The sequence below is a fragment of the Neofelis nebulosa genome, chromosome X (genome assembly GCF_028018385.1).
Source record: "Neofelis nebulosa isolate mNeoNeb1 chromosome X, mNeoNeb1.pri, whole genome shotgun sequence".
In the NCBI taxonomy this organism is placed as follows: domain Eukaryota; kingdom Metazoa; phylum Chordata; class Mammalia; order Carnivora; family Felidae; genus Neofelis; species Neofelis nebulosa.
In genome coordinates, this window is record NC_080800.1 from 62837265 (window position 1) to 62854708 (window position 17444).

A 17444-nucleotide genomic window follows, 5' to 3' on the forward strand; every position below is an offset into this window, starting at 1 on the left:
ACCATGATCAAGTGGGATTCATTCCTGGGATGCAGGGCTGGTTCAACATTCGCAAATCAATCAATGTGATACATCACATTAATAAAAGAAAAGATAAGAACCATATGATCCTGTCAATCGATGCAGAAAAAGCCTTTGACAAAATTCAGCATCCTTCTTAAGAAAAACCCTTGAGAAAGTCGGGATAGAAGGAACATACTTAAACATCATAAAAGCCATTTCTGAAAAGCCCACAGCTAACATCATCCTCAATGGGGAAAAACTGAGAGCTTTCTCCCTGAGGTCAGGAACATGACAGGGATGTCCACTCTCACCGCTGTTGTTTCACATAGTGTTGGAAGTGCTAGCATCAGCAATCAGACAACAAAAGGAAACCAAAGGCATCAAGATTGGTAAAGATGAAGCTAAGCTTTCACTTTTTGCAGATGACATGATATTAAACATGGAAAATCCAATAGACTCCACCAAAAGTCTGCTAGAACTGATACATGAATTCAGCAAAGTCGCATGATACAAAATCAATGTACAGAAATCAGTTGCATTCTTATACACTAATAATGAAGCCACAGAAAGACAAATAAAGAAACTGATCCCATTCACAATTGCACCAAGAAGCATAAAATACCTAGGAATAAATCTAACTAAAGACGTAAAAGATCTGTATGCTGAAAACTATAGAAAGCTTATGAAGGAAATTGAAGAAGATATAAAGAAATGGAAAAACATTCCAAGCTTATGGATTAGAAGAATACATATTGTCAAAATGTCAATACTACCCAAAGCTATCTACACATTCAATGCAATCCCAATCAAAATTACACCAGCATTCTTCTCGAAGCTAGAACAAGCAATCCTAAAATTTGTATGGAACCACAAAAGGCCCCAAATAGCCAAAGTAATTTTGAAGAAGACCAAAGCAGGAGGCATCACAATCCCAGACTTTAGCCTCTACTACAAAGCTGTTATCATCAAGACAGCATGGTATTGGCACAAAAACAGACACATAGACCAATGGAATGGAATAGGAACCCCAGAATTAGACGCACAAAAGTATGGCCAACTAATCTTTGACAAAGCAGGAAAGAATATCCACTGGAAAAAAGACAGTCTCTTTCACAAATGGTGCTGGGAGAACTAGACAGCAACATGCAGAAGAATGAAACTAGACCACTTTCTTACACCATTCACAAAAACAAACTCAAAATGGAAAAAGGACCTGAATGTGAGACAGGAAACCATCAAAATCCTAGAGGAGAAAGCAGGAAAAAAACTCTGTGACCTCAGAGGCAGCAATTTCTTACTTGACACATCTCCAAAGGCAAGGAAATTAAAAGCAAAAATGAACTATTAGGACCTCATGAAGATAAAAAGCTTCTGCACAGCAAAGGAAACAATCAACAAAACTAAAAGGCAACTGACAGAATGGCAAAAGACATTTGCAAATGACATATCGGATAAAGGGCTAGTATCTAAAATCTATAAGGAACTCACCAAACTCCACACCTGGAAAAGAAATAATCCAGTGAAGAAATGTGCAGAAAACATGAATAGACACTTCTCTAAAGAAGACATCCAGATGGCCAACCAACACATGAAAAGATGCTCAACATCGCTCCTCATCAGGGAAATACAAATCAAAACCACACTCAGATATCACCTCACGCCAGTCAGAGTGGCCAAAATGAACAAATCAGGAGACTATAGATGCTGGAGAGGATGTGCAGAAACGGGAACCCTCTTGCACTGTTGGTGGGAATGCAAACTGGTGCAGTCGCTCTGGAAAACAGTGTGGAAGTTCCTCAAAAAATTAAAAATAGATCTACCCTATGACCCAGCAATAGCACTGCTGGGAATTTACCCAAGGGATACAGGAGTGCTGATGCATAGGGGCAATTGTACCGCAATGTTTATAGCAGCACTCTCAACAATAGCTAAATTATGGAAAGAGCCTAAATGTCCATCAAGTGACAAATGGATAAAGAAATTGTGGTTTACATACACAATGGAATACTATGTGGCCATGAGAAAGAATGAAATCTGGCCTTTTGTAGCAACGTGGATGGAACTGGAGAGTGTTATGCCAAGTGAAGTAACTCATACAGAGAAAGACAGATACCATATGTTTTCACTCTTATGTGGATCCTGAGAAACTTAACAGCAGTCCAGGGGGGAGGGGAAAGAAAAAAAAAAGACGTTAGAGAGGGAGAGAGCCAAAGCATGAGAGACTCTTAAAAACTGAGAACAACTGAGGGTAGATGGGGGCTAGGAGGGAGGGGAGGGTGGGTGATGGGTATTGAGGAGGGCACCTTTTGGGATGAGCACTGGGTGTTGTATGGAAACCAATTTGACAATAAATTTGATATTAAAAAATAAAAACAAAAAAAACCAAATGTACTTTTAAAATTAAACTTCACTCATATAACTTTTTAACATAACTCTATTATTCTTCACAATTACTTTTCATGGCACAAATTATTTCATCATAATAATGTAGCAATTTATTTCACTGGTCCTCTATTGGTAGATATTTCGTTTTGTTTCCAATTTTCTGATATTATGATATCATAATGAATAGTTGTGCAGATCACTGATAATTTCATTAAAATACATTCCTAAAATTTGATTATCAGATATAATTGTATGAAAATTTTATGGTTTTTATGTATGTTGTTAAATTGCCATAAAAATGATATATGACTTTATAGTTACATCAGCAGCACATAAAAGTACTTGTTTCAACATGTCTTTACAAATACTGGGTACTATAATCATAAAAAGTGGCTGCTTTAGTTGACAAAAATTGATATTTTGTGGTATTTAATTTATATTTCTAGTAAAGCTGGACAATTTTTATGTTTATTCTTCATTTTAAATTTTATTTGATGATTGCATTGTTTATCCATTTTCTAATGGTTGTATTTTCTTCCTTTCTTATTTGCAAGATTTTTGTAAGTTAAGGCTGTTAAATTTTGCGTGTTATATGTTTTGCAAATATTTCTACAAGTTTGTCTTTTCATTTTGAAGGAAATATTTAGAATCTGCTTTTTCTGTAAAAATTGTTGCAACAATTTTTTTAATCTACAAAAATTTGAGCCCAAATTAAAAAATATGTTAGCATTTGTTAAAGTTGTAAATAAATGGGTATTTACTTTAACTTAAAAAAAATTGTGGAGATAGAGTGCTATGCACATGAATTTTATGTAATGTCTACAGAAAGGGAGACACTTTATACGGGTTATTAGTCGAGCTTTATAAATTATATATAGAACTTCTACTTAATGTGAATAATACAAGAGTGAAGCATTTAACATCTTGTTCACCAGAGCAAGAACTCATTTCTTTTCTAGTACTGCTTGCAAGACTGCCTCTTAGCAGTCCAAGTAACACTCTATGTGCCTCCTTCAGAATACTGACCTGAGAGATGCAGGAAATGTGTAAACTGCTATGTTTCTGTTTCCACAGCAAGAGATGATGAAACTTCTGGATAATCTGTAAGATTGAAAAGTGAAGGTGATCAAATGACCCTTTCTCTTGTATGGGTGAGTATTCATTCACCAGTATATTTCCTTTTTGTTTAATCCCCGGAGACAGCAGACATCTACCGATCTTTAAAGACTGGTGTGTTATACCACAGCATTTGTAACCAGTTGAGATATTCACATTCTAAAAGTAGTCAGGCTGATGTACAATAAAATAAGATTATTTTATTTATAAGCATTATCTGATCTATAATACTGGCAGGTATTTGACTTAGATAGCCGTGATGGCAACTCAACATCATCCAGCTTTAATGGGATGCTTTGAGTCTTGCTACTCACAAAATTACCCTATCTCGTGTTTTTACACTGTACATAATTGAAATAACTATTAAAGTACTTTCAGTGTTGCTGTGTTTCTAAAAAGGAATGAGGTATCTAGAAAATAAGAGGCTTTGGAATTAACAAGCAATGCCATTTATGGTACAAATATTTGTTTTTTTTCCTAACCTGAGCATTTTGGGGGAGTAGAGTACACTCCGAATCAGCTTGCTTAATGTAATCACTTTCTTTATACTTCTTGCATAATAATGTACCTGGCAGTTTGAGATTTAAAAGTGTTGAAAGGGAGAAAGGAAAATGGCAGCAGAATAGGAGGACCCTAGGCATGTCTTGTCCCATGAACACAACTAGATAACTAGCAAACCATCCTAAATACACCAGAAATAGAATTGAAGACTGACAGAACAACTACACAACTAAAGGGAGAGAAGGGGACACATGGAAGAAGGTAGGAAATAGGAAGACATGGTTCAGGGGAGAAACAGATCATAGTTGCTACAGAGGAGAGGGAACCATGGTTGTGGAGAAGGGTGAGAGGGAGAAAAGCACACAGGGATATGCACAAAGAGAATGTTTCCCCAAAACCATTGACTTGGAAAAGGAGAGGGGCTGAATTTCATGAGTTCTTGCAAACAGCAGAGCTTAAACCTTCGTGGTTTAAAGGTCAGCAGTTTAGCCTAGGCAAAGCCCGGAGGGTACTGTGTTGCTTCTGGAGAGAAGGCAGGCAAACAACCCAGGGGCAGATACTATGGAAACATTGATCTGAAGAATGGGGCATACAGGGGTAATATTATTCAATCTTCTAAGAGCACATCTCTGAGAGGCAGCATTCACAGAGATGCCTGTCCAGGAACAAAGGAGCTGGCTGGCACCATTTCTCTCCCCCACCCGTCAGCATAAGTACAGAGCTACCTGCAGGAAACAGAGCAGTGCTGACATTGGCTGCCAACTTGCTTACACCAAGCCCCATACCCCTGCACACTGGTGGGACTGCACTTCTCAGTCACATTTGCCTCAATCCCAGCACAGCTGGCCCCTCACCCAGAAGACCACCACAAACCCCAACCCAGAATATATCTCCAGACCAGAGTTCTGCAGGGCATCAGTTTTGGTGGAGGTGGTGTCAGATCTCATTTCACAAGCAGACCAGAGCACACCTAGTTAAAACTCACTTCATTTAGGACAGGGACCAAATATTGCCCACTGCAGGCAAGGAGAGCCTCTACAGACGACTGGCCTGAAGGATACAGCAGCCAAAACACAACAGTAGAGTGCATGAAGCACACACCAGAGACACTTCCTGAGCATCAGGCTCTGGGCACTACATGCCCCCCTCATCATAAGGCCATTATATTCAGGACAAGGAGAAATAACTGGCTTTTATACACACAGATATAGGCAGAGACTGAGACAAAATAGAAGGACAGGGGAATATATCATAAATGAAAGAAGAAGATAAGGCCACAGCCAGAGATCTAAGTGACACAGATATAGGTAACATGCCTGATGGAGAATTTAAAGCAATGATCATAAGAATACTCACTGGGCTTGAGAAAAGGATGAAGACATTAGGGAATCCATTACCACAGAGATAAAAGAATTAAAAACAATCAGAAATGAAGAATGCAATAAATAAGATCGGAAACAGGCTTAATGCAATGGAGAGCGGCCTACAAGAAGCAGAGGGTTACTCAGTGTCCTAGAAGACAAAATAATGGAAAATAATGAAGCTGCACAAAAGGAAAAAGACTTATGCACCACAAGAATAGACTTAGAGAACTCAGTGACTCCATCAAATGTAAAAACACTGATATTATAGGAGTCCAAGAAGGAGAGAAAAGAAGTCAGAAAATTTATTTGAGGAAATAATAGCTGAAAATTTCCCCAATTTGGGGAAGGAAACAGACATTGAGATATAGGAGGCACAGAGAACACCCATCCAAATCAACAATAACAAGTCAACACCATGACATATCATAATAAATTTTGCAAAATACAGTGATAAAAAAAATCTTAAAAGCAACAAAGTCCTTAACTTACCAGAGAAAACCCATAAAGCAAACTGGAGATTTCTCAACAGAAACTTTGCAAGTCAAAAGGGACTGTCATAATACATTCGGAATGCTGAATGGGAGAAATCTGCTGCCAAGAATACTCTATTCAGGGGCGCCTGGGTGGCTCGGTCGGTTAAGTGTCCAACTTCGGCTCAGGTCATGATCTCGCGGTCTGTGAGTTCGAGTCCCGCATCGGGCTCTGGGCAGATGGCTCAGAGCCCGGAATCTGTTTCGGATTCTCTGTCTCCCTCTCTCTCTGCCCCTCCCCTGTTCACGCTCTGTCTCTCTCTGTCTCAAAAATAAATAAACGTTAAAAAAAATTAAAAAAAAAAAGAATCCTCTATTCAGCAAGGCTATCATTCAGAATGGAAGGAGAAAAAAAGAGTGTCCCAGAAAAACAGACACTAAAGGAGTTCATGACCACTAAACCAGACTTGCAAGAAATATTAAAGGGGTTCTATGAGTGGAAAGGAAAGACCAAAAGTGACAAAGACAAGAAAGGATCAGAGATACTCTCTAGACACAGTGATAAAACAAGTAATAAACTGCACTAAATACATATATATCAAAAATTGCTATGAATGTAAATGGACTAAACACTCCAATCAAAGGACATAGGTTGTCAGAATGGATAAAATACAAGAACTATCTATATGTTGCCTACAAGAGACTCATTTTAGACCTAAAGACACCTGCAGATGGAAAGTGAGAGGATGGAGAAAAATTTATCACACAAATTGCTGTCAAAAGAAAGCTGGAGGGGTGCTTGGGTGGCTCAGTTGGTTGAGTGTCCAACTTTGGCTCTGGTCATGATCTCATGACTTGTGAGTTCAAGCCCCACATCGGGCTCTGGGCTGACAGCTCAGAGCCTGGAGTCTGCTTCACTTTCTGTGTCTCCCTCTCTATGCCCCTCCCTTGCTTGTGCTCTGTCTATCTCTCTCTCAAAAATAAACATTAAAAAAAAGAAAGCTGGAGAAGAAATACTTATATGAGACAAACTAGACATTCAAACAAAGTCTGTAACAAGAAATGAAGAAGGGCACTATATAATCATAAACAAGACAATCCAACAAGATGATCCAAAAATTGTAAGTATTTATGCACCCAACATGAAAACACCCAAATATATAAAACGGTTAATAAAAAACATAAAGGAACTAATTCATAATAATACAATATGAGTAGAGGACTTTAACACCCCACTTACATTAATGGACAGAACATCTGTACAGAAAATAAACCAGAAACAATGGCTTTGAATGACACACTGGACCTGATGGACTTAACAGATATATTCAGAACGTTCCATCCTGAAACAACAGCATACACATTCTTTTCAAGCACACATAGGAAATTCTCCAGACTAGATCACATACTAGGTCATAAAGCAGGCCTCAAAAAATACAAAAATATTGAAGTCATACCATGCAACTTCATGTAACTTTATTGACCACAATGCTATGAAAGTAGAAGTCAACCATAAGAAAGAATCAGGAAAGACCACAAATACATGTAGGTTAAACAGCATGCTACTTAGCAATTAATGGGTAAACCAGGAAATCAACGAAGAAATTTAAAAATACATGGAAACAAAGGAAAATAAAACACCATGGTCCAAAACCTTTGTGACCACAAAAGCAGGTATAAGAGGGAAGTATGCCTACCTCAAGAAGCAAGAACAATCTCACATCAAAACCTAACCATACACCTAAAGGAGCTAGAAAAAGAACAACAAAAGAAGGCTAAAGGCAGCAAGAGGAAGGAAATAATAAAGATTAGAGCAGAAATAAATCATATAGCAACTAAGAAAACAATAGAATAGGTCGATAATACTAGGAGCTGGTTCTTTGAAAAAGTTAATAAAATTAATAAACACCTAGCCAGACTTATCAAAAAGAAAAAAAGACCCAAATAAATAAAATCAAAAATGAGAGAGGATGAAGACAACTAATATCACAGAACTCCAAATAATTACAACAGGACATTATGAAAAAATTTAGGTCAATAATTTGGACCACCTGGAAGAAATAGATAAATTTATAGAAACATACAAACTACCAAAATGTAAATAGGAAGAAATAGAAAACTTGAACAGACCAATAAACAGCAAAGAACTTGAATCAGTGACAAAAAACAAACAAAAACAAACAAAAAAACCCCACAAAAAACGCAAAAAAAAAAACCAAAAAAAAAACTGGAAACAAACCAAAGTGGAAGACCAGACGGCTTCATATGCAAATTTTAGCAAACATTTAAAGAAGAGTTAATACCTATTCTTCTCAAACTGTTTTAAAAAATAGAAAAGGAAGGAAAACTTCCAAATTCATTCTATAAAGCCCACATTATCCTGATATCAAAACCAGATTGAGACACCACTAAAAAAAAAGAACTACATGCCAATATCCCTGATGAATACAGACGCAAAAATTCTCAATTAAATACTAGCAAACCAAATCCAACAATATTTTAAAAAATTATTCACCATGGTCAAGTGGGATTTGTTCCTGGGATGCAAGGGTGGTTCAATATTCTCAAATCAATCAACGTGATACACCACATTAACAAAATAAAGGATAAGAACCATATGATCATTGAATAGATGCAGAAAATGCATTTGACAAAATACAACATCCACAAAATAGATTTAGGGGGAACATACCTCAATATTATTAAGGCCATATACAAATACCCCACATCCAACATCATACTCAATGGGAAAAAACTGAGAACTTTATTTATATGGTTAGGAACAAGACAGGGATGTCCACTCTCACCACTAGTTTTTAATATAGTACTGTAAGTCATCACCACAGCAATCAGACAACGAAAAGGAATACTATGCATCTAAATAGGGAAGGAAGAAGTAAAATTTTCACTATTTACAGATGACATGATACTATATATAGAAAACCTGAAAGACTCCTCAAAAAAAAACCTGCTCAGATTGATATGCGAATTTAGCAAAGTCACAGGATGCAAAATCAACATACAGAAATATGTTGCTTTTCTATACACCAATAATGAAAGAGAAATCAAGGAATCAATCCCATTTACAGTTGAGCCCCAAACTATATGATACCTAGGAATAAACATAACCAAAGAGGTGAAAGATGTGTACTCTGAAGACTATAAAACACTGATGAAAGAAATTGAAGATGACACACACAAAAAAATGGAAAAACAGGGGCGCCTGGGTGGCGCAGTCGGTTAAGCGTCCGACTTCAGCCAGGTCACGATCTCGCGGTCCGTGAGTTCGAGCCCCGCGTCAGGCTCTGGGCTGATGGCTCGGAGCCTGAAGCCTGTTTCCGGTTCTGTGTCTCCCTCTCTCTGCCCCTCCCCCGTTCATGCTCTGTCTCTCTCTGTCCCAAAAATAAATAAAAAACGTTGAGGAAAAAAAAATTAAAAAAAAAAAATGGAAAAACATTCCATGCTCATGGATTGGAAGAAAAATATTGTCAAAATGTTGATACTACTCAAAGCAAACTACACATTTAATAAAATTCCTATCAAAATTCCACCAACAAATTTCACAGCAAACAATCCTAAAATTTTTATGGAACTGCAAAGATCCCAAATAGCCAAAGCAACCTCAAAAACAAAAAGCAAACCTTGAGGCATGATAATTCCAGGCTTGAAGTTATATTGCAAAGGTGACCCAACAACAAAACAAAACAAAAACAAAAACAAAAACAAAACAACACACTCCCACAAAGCTGTAGTGATCCAAACAGTATGGTACTGTCACAAAAATAGGCATATATACCAATGGAACAGGATAGAAATCCCAGAAATGAACCCCCAACTGTATGGTTAATTAATATTTGAGAAAGCAGGAAAGAATATTTAATGGGAAAAGACAGTGTCTTCAACAAAGGGTGTTGGGGAAACTGGACTGCAACATGGAAAAGAATGAAACTGGATCACTTTCTTACACCAAACACAAAAATAAATTCAAAATGGATGAAGGACCTAAATTTGAGACCTGAAACCATAAAAATTCTATAAGAGAACACAGGTAGTAATGTCTTTGATATTGGCTGTAGCAACTTCTTTCTGGATATGTCTCTTGAGGCAAGGGAAACAAAAGTAAAAATAAACTATTAGGACTTCATCAAAAATTAAAAAAAAAACACTTCTGCACAGTGAAGGAAACAGTCAACAAAACTAAAAGGCAACCTATGGAATGAGAAGATATTTGCAAATGACATACCTGATAAAGGGTTAGTACCCAAAATATATAAATAACTTATAAAACTCAACATCCAAAAAACAAATAATCCAATTAAAAAGTGGGCAGAAGACATGAATAGATATTTTTCCAAGGAAGACATCCACATGGACAACAGGTACATGAAAAGATGGTCAATATCACTGATCATCAGAGAAATGCAAATCAAAACTACAATGAGATACCACCTCACACCTGTCAGAATGGCTAAAATCAACAATACAAGAAAGGGAGTGTTGATGAAGATGTGGAGAAAGGGGAACCCTCTTGCACTATTGGTGGGAATGCAAACTGGTGCAGCCACTCTGGAAAGCAGCATGGAGGTTCCTCAAAAATTTAAAAATAGAACGACTCTGTGATCCAGCAATTGCACTCCTAGGTATTTACCCAGTGAATATAAAAACAGGAATTCAAAGGGATACATGAACTCCGAAGTTTATAGTATCATTATATACAATGGTTAAATTATGGAAATAGCCCAAGTATCCATCAATAGATGGATGGAGGAAGATTTTGTGAGGTGTGTATATCTATCTCTTTATATAGATATCTCTCTATCCATATATACACATATTCTTATATGTATGTATGTGTGTGTATGTATGTATGTATGTATGTATGTATCTGTCTATTTATCTACAAATATGAGGCATAAAAAAGAATGAAATCTTGCCATTTGCAATGACATGGATTGAGCTAAAGAGTATGATGGTAAGCAAAATAAGTTTGTCAGAGAAAGAAAAATACCATATGATTTCACTCATATGAGGAACTTAAGAAACCAAAGAAATGAGCAAAGGAAGAGAGAGAGAGAGAGAGAGAGAGAGAGAGGTGCAAACCAAGAAAGAAATGCTTAAGTATAGAGAAGAAACTGATGGTTACCCAAATGGAGGTTGGTGGGGGAATGGGTTAAATAAGTGGCGGTGGGATAGGTTAAATATTGTTAACAGCACAGGGTGTTGTATGGAACTGTTGAATCACTATATTGTACACCTGAAACTAACATTACCCCGTATGTTAACTGGAATTTAATTAAAAACTTAAAATACATACATACATACATACATACATACATACATACATACATACAAAGTTAGTAGTGGTTGTCCCTTATAGTTTTGATTAGTGTATTCTCCTTTATGAAATCAATGTGCCATTCAGAGTACTTGCATAAATGTGAGGTATGGATCACAGAGTATAGATGCCCACCAAGATGGGCTACCCTTGCCACAGCAGGTTGGAAAACTCTCATGTTCCTATGTTAACCAGACAGATTCCAGAGCCAAGATTGCTTTGTTCCATGAAAAATAGAAAAATAAAAGTGGCTTTGAGAATGTCTGTCTTTGGAATCATGGCTCCATAGTGGGCACAACATTCTGTCTTATCTGGAATCTCAGGCTTAGGGTGTTCTTGCCCTTATGTCTGAACAGAAAGAATCTGTATTGACCTAAATCTTCAGTGAAGGATATATATAAAATAATTCATGTTTGTCAGATAGCTCTAAGAGAAAAAGAGGCAGTAAGGGCTTAAACATACATCTCATCTCACCTACACATTTCTACTAAGAAGGTGACTGATAAAGTGTGAAATGCAATTCTGGGGGTACAATGCACTATTTGCCTTGCTGCTCTTTGCTGATGGTTGGGTGTCTCAGAATTTTGTAGGTATGGTTTGGTGGTGCACATTTTTAAGAAATTGGCTTTTAGTATTCTGCTAAATGGGTTTGCTTTTGCTTTTTTACCACTATAATACACACAATTATTTGGCACCAACAGTTCCTCCCAGCAATTATTTGATCAGGCTTGCAGACATTGAAGCCCGAGCTGAAAAACTGGATTATCAACTTCATGTTATTACTCCTGGGGGAGATCAAGTTAAGGTGGCAAAGGTAGAGTCATCATGAGGACTAAATTGAAAAATATGCATATACTTCAAAAAATCATGCTATGCATAATAGAAAAGAAATGAAGAATTTAGGAAGTCCATTTTTCTTCTACCAACTGCGCCTATACTGCTTTCCCCACTCCCTTCTGCTCTTGCCACCTGTGTTGTGGTGATTTCATCATTTATTCAATAGATGTTTACTTAAACAAAGAATGATGTAATTTTAGTCTTAGTGCTCAGCATTCATTCTCTCCCTTTCTTATTCTAGATCTCCTCTTTTCCTTTAAAATCCTACATTCCCACATAAACCCTGCATACCATGGGAAGTGACCATAACAGTATGTGTACACTTCTTTCTAGTCATTAGTTCCCAGAGTTTGCGAAGTGTAGGGAAATGGACACAATGTGGAATCTGGAAGTACTTTGAGTTGCAACCTCTTCATGGCCTTACATAAGTCACTTTACCTACTCAGCCTCAGCTTTTTCATCTGTAAAATAGGGCAATATTTTTCATTCACCGTATTTTTGTGATACTCCTACCCAAATTATGAGTATCCTCCAAGGCTCTGTCCTTTAAATTATCATTTTCTTTCTCCATTCATTTCCTTGTCCTCATCATATATGTATCTCAACATTACTTAGGTGATTCCAGATTTCACACTTATTTCCTTTCCCTAGCTTTACTTTCTTTCCCCCTTGATGATCTCCTACACCTCTCATAGGTTTAGCTGCCATCTCTACATGAATGATGCCCAGATCTCTCCAGTCACTGGGACTATTTCCAGTTATTTAAAATGTCTCTTGCCTTTGATCCTTCCTCTTCATTTCTAGTGTTAGCGCCACTCATGAAACCATTGTGACACATGCCCAACTATCACTCTTTCTGCTTTTCGTCTCTCCGAATTTCAATTCATCTTGCATACTAGTAACTAAGTAATCTTTATAAAATGTGTCTTTCATTATATCAATATCACTTAAGACCATAACATTAATAGTGATTTTTTTTTAAATTTTTCCTGTAGGGTAGGGGAGAGGGGAAAGTGGGTGATGGGCATTGAGGAGGGCACCTGTTGGGATGAGCACTGGGGGTTGTATGGAAACCAATTTGATAATAAATTACATTTAATATAAAAAGAAATACATTTTTGATGTTTTTATTTATTTTTGAGAGAGACAGAGACAGAGTGCAAGCAGGGGCAGGGAAGAGAAAGGGAGACACAGAATCCGAAACAAGCTCCAGGTTCTGAGCTGTCAGCACAGAGTCTGACACAGGGCTTGAACTCACAAACTGTGAGATCATGACCTGAGCTGAAGTCAGACACTTAACCAACTGAGCCACCCAGGCACCCCATAGTGATTTCTTACTGTATCAAGTCTACAATGCCCTTTATCATCTGGCCATATCTTACCTCTCTAAGATTACCTCCCACAACCCACAATGTTGTCCACCTTATACTTAGGATTGTATGGCTTTCTCCATGTTCTTACCACATTCATGTCACACTTCTTACCTGGAATGTTGTTTCCTTTTTTCTAGCATCTATCTAGATGTTACCCATCCAAATAACATCTAGCTTAAGTTCTGCCTCTTCCTCAAAACCTTTACTACTATAGCCCATTTGCTTTCCCCTTTATGGATATTCTCAGTGTTTAAGCATCACCAACAATCATACACTTGCCATGTGTACCACATAGTACTTAGCAAGGGGCTAAGCCTACATTAGGTATACAATTGCTATCATCACTTTTATGACAATGTGCACATTATAAGTATTGTGTTAGACTTGTGTCCTTTTCCTATCCTTCCTTACAAGTGCAAATTCCTTGGGGGCAGAGGTCACTTTTATATATCTTTGTATCCTTCCACAGTACCTTGTTTGAGGTGTACCTTCAAGAAATACTTTCTGAATTGAACTGATTGATTGGAGACCTTCAATATTTCAGGGAAATATACCAATTTAGAGCTCAGGGTTGGACTTTGCAAGTAAATTGGTAAAATGAACATCCATGATATTACTGCGTGAGGTAAGTTTTTCAGGACCTGTGGGTATGGTCACTCCCTTCTTATCTAGAAGGGTGAGGAACAAATCGCTGGGAAAATGCTTACCTATCTATAGGGTAGCCTCTCCCTAACCTAGTGTGTTATGTTTGATACTTTCAGGGATGAGACTTAGAATTTCTACTCTCAAGTAAAGGCAAATGATGAGTGTGATAATAGTTTGTTTATAGGCTGGTGGTCAAAATGGTAGGTGTATGTGATAAGAGGTACCAACTGGGTGTACTTAGAGGGAATACTTGATTAAAGAAATTTTGTCCAGAATATGGAAATAATATTTATAATGTGAGCTTACAGTGACTGCATAGATATATTTCTTCCAAAAAAGAAAAAAGAGCTATTTGGTTAAAGATATCTTGTGGTGGTTATTCAGTTTGACTTCTGACTCCTCAGTACCAGATAGGATTATAGAACATCACACCTTAGAGCTGAGGGTAGCTTGGGGATCTTGCAATTGAAACTGAGGTCCAGAGGAGAGAATGGACTTTCCAAAACTCATGCATTGAATCCAGTGGCAAAGCTGGGAGATGATTCTCATGACACAGCTTTGCCTTTGTTTTTTCGTCATTCTCTTTCTGATAATTTCTGAGATAATTTAAAATTTTTTTTCAACGTTTTTTATTTATTTTTGGGACAGAGAGAGACATAGCATGAACGGGGGAGGGGCAGAGAGAGAGGGAGACACAGAATCGGAAACAGGCTCCAGGCTCTGAGCCATCAGCCCAGAGCCTGACGCGGGGCTCGAACTCACGGACCACGAGATCGTGACCTGGCTGAAGTCGGACGCTTAACCGACTGCGCCACCCAGGCGCCCCGAGAGATAATTTTTTTAAATGGACCTTAAAAAGGTTTATAAACTTAAAAGTAAATAGCAAAGGAGAGACGCTGGGTGGTACAGTGGTTAAGGGTTTGGACTTTGGAGCCAGATTCTGTCATTTATTAGCTATGTGACTTTGGGTTTCTCTATAGTTCTCTTGAGTTTCCTCATCTATAAAATGGGGTTATTTAATATTTACAACTCATAAAATGACTATGACTCTTATATGTGACAATGCCTATAAATAACTTTGCATCAAATAGCCATTCAACAAATGATAGTTGTACCCTATCAATCATCTATATGCAACCTTCTTTTGCTAGGGCTTCAGAGAATGAAATAAATGTTACAAGGTCTCTGAAATCATAGAATTCCTATCCAGTCCTTTACCACCCAAAATCTTTGAAGGTTACTACCTTCATTGCATAGCTTGTGGTCTCATGCACTACTTGTGACTTACCTGTACCTTCTGCCTCTTCATTCCTTGCCACCAATCCAAATTCTATCTAATCTTTAAGGCCCAAATTCCACTTCCTCTGTAAAGACTTTTCTGACCAGTCTAGCCTGCAGGAATCACTCTTTGAATTGCTATAGAACTTTATCGTTCTACCCATTTGGTCAACATTATATCCTGTATTGTGTTTTGTTAAGCAGTTTTTCAGGTATGGGTCTTATCTGTTCAAATAAATTTAACAAATGTTAGTTACTCCCTCTACCCTGTCCTTTACCTAAATATTCTTGGTCAACCAACCAGACATTCTTCCCTAGAATGGTACTAAATCCTGTATGTAGAAATGATAGAAAATAGCCTTTCATAAGTATAACTCATTGAAAGATCAAGTTGGTAAAATGTTAGTATAGGACTATGTATTTTCAATTCTTATATAGAAAGCTGGTAAAGAATTGACTGAAACTATGGACCCTTCCACAGTTGGCCCTTCCTATTGACACTCTGCATGGGAATAAATAAAGCAATTGGGTACCCTGAAGGGGTATATTCTTTGAGGTAGAAAGCATGAATTTAACTTAGGGCCTTGCCTAAGTACTATGGTAGTATCTTAAAGTTCCTCATGCATGATCACAAATGTCTGGTTAGGCCCAAAGAACTATGTGATAAAGTAATTTTTTTTCTTTAAGCAAGATTCAATGGCTGTCTCAAACTGGCAGGTGATTGCACAGAATGTCACCCATAGATACCTCTAAACAACACAGTTCTTAATGTGAAAGACCTCTTGTATGAGAATCAGAGCTCCTATATTCAGGATGTACTTGGAAAGTTTGAATTCTGATGAAAAAGAAGGGCTCTTACCAATTCTCTCAGAAGGTCTAGAAATTAGAGCAATCTCTGACATAGGATGGAAGTATGCTTTGATAGGAGTATCAGTTTATCATCTTCCTAAAACAACATTTTCCTTACATCATGCCTCTGCACAAAAACCATCACTTGTTCCCCATCACCCATACAATAAATATCTTAGTCTTGTATCTAAGGTCCTACCTAATCTGGCACCAATTTACTTGTTGACTAATCTCACAATCATCTTCTATATGCAACCCTATTTTGCAAGGTTTGCAGAGAATAGAGAAATCAAGGTAACTAGGTCTCTGACTTTAAAGAATTTCCATCCATTCCTCCACCATTCAAACTCTTTGCTGGAGGTAGGCTACTTTTTTTAAGTCCCCCTCACTTAGCTTGGGGTCTCATGTATTATAACCTATGACTTTCCTTGTACTTTCTGCTTCTTTATTCCTTGTCACCAATTCAAATCCTATATAATCTTTAAGTCCAAAATCCTACCTTCTCTGTAAAGCCTTTTGACTAGGCATAGGAATAATTCTCTCCTTTGAATTCCTGTAGCATAAACTTCAAGGTTCTACTTATTTGGTCAACAACATGCCTTATATTGTGCCTTGTAGGCAACTTTTCATATATGTGTCTTATCTCCCCAAATAAATGCAAAATCCTTGAGTTTACAGACAATAATGCACAATGCATCTTATGATTCCAGTGTCATAACATTAATATGTTCTCAGCAAATACTAGCTTATTTATTCTGTTTTTTCCCCCTAATTGATTATTTGTTATGGAAGCAGAAACTACAAGATTGAAAATAAATCAGAAAACTCTTCTACTTGAGCAGTTACTAATGGTTTCATACAAAAAAAGTTTTATACAAACAAAACAGTATGAAATTGGGCTCTATATAAAACACATAATATACTAGAGTTTAATTTAATATTTTTTTCTGGATAAGTGCCCAGCATTTGATAAGGAAACTAATTTTTCCAAGCTCTGGATATCATGAACACCAGAAGATTGAATTAGCAAATTAAAGCAAAATTTTCTTTCTGAATTACAGAGATTTTTTTCTTGATATCCTTCCTGAGATATACTCTATTGAAATTATTAAAATAGGGAGTTGGGGAGGGGGCGCCTGGGTGGCTCACATGGTTGACTGACTGACTCTCAATTTCAGCTCAGGTCATTATCTGGCAGTTTGTGAGTTTAAGCCCCGTGTCAGACTCTGCACTGACAGTGTGGAGCCTGCTTGGGATTCTCTGTCTCTCTCTGTCCCTCCCCCACTCA

At 37.4% G+C, this 17444-nt stretch overlaps 1 protein-coding gene across 2 annotated transcripts in view; it reads right to left on the minus strand.

Moving 5' to 3' along the window:
* ZDHHC15 (zinc finger DHHC-type palmitoyltransferase 15) overlaps window positions 1-17444 on the minus strand; it is a 210338-nt gene that overhangs the window by 14069 nt on the left and 178825 nt on the right. For both annotated transcript variants that reach the window (XM_058714639.1, XM_058714640.1), the window contains exon 11: window positions 3415-3489. In XM_058714639.1, coding sequence (XP_058570622.1) covers window positions 3443-3489 — 47 coding nt within the window. In that variant the 3' untranslated portion in view covers window positions 3415-3442. The remainder of the gene's footprint in view (window positions 1-3414; window positions 3490-17444) is intronic.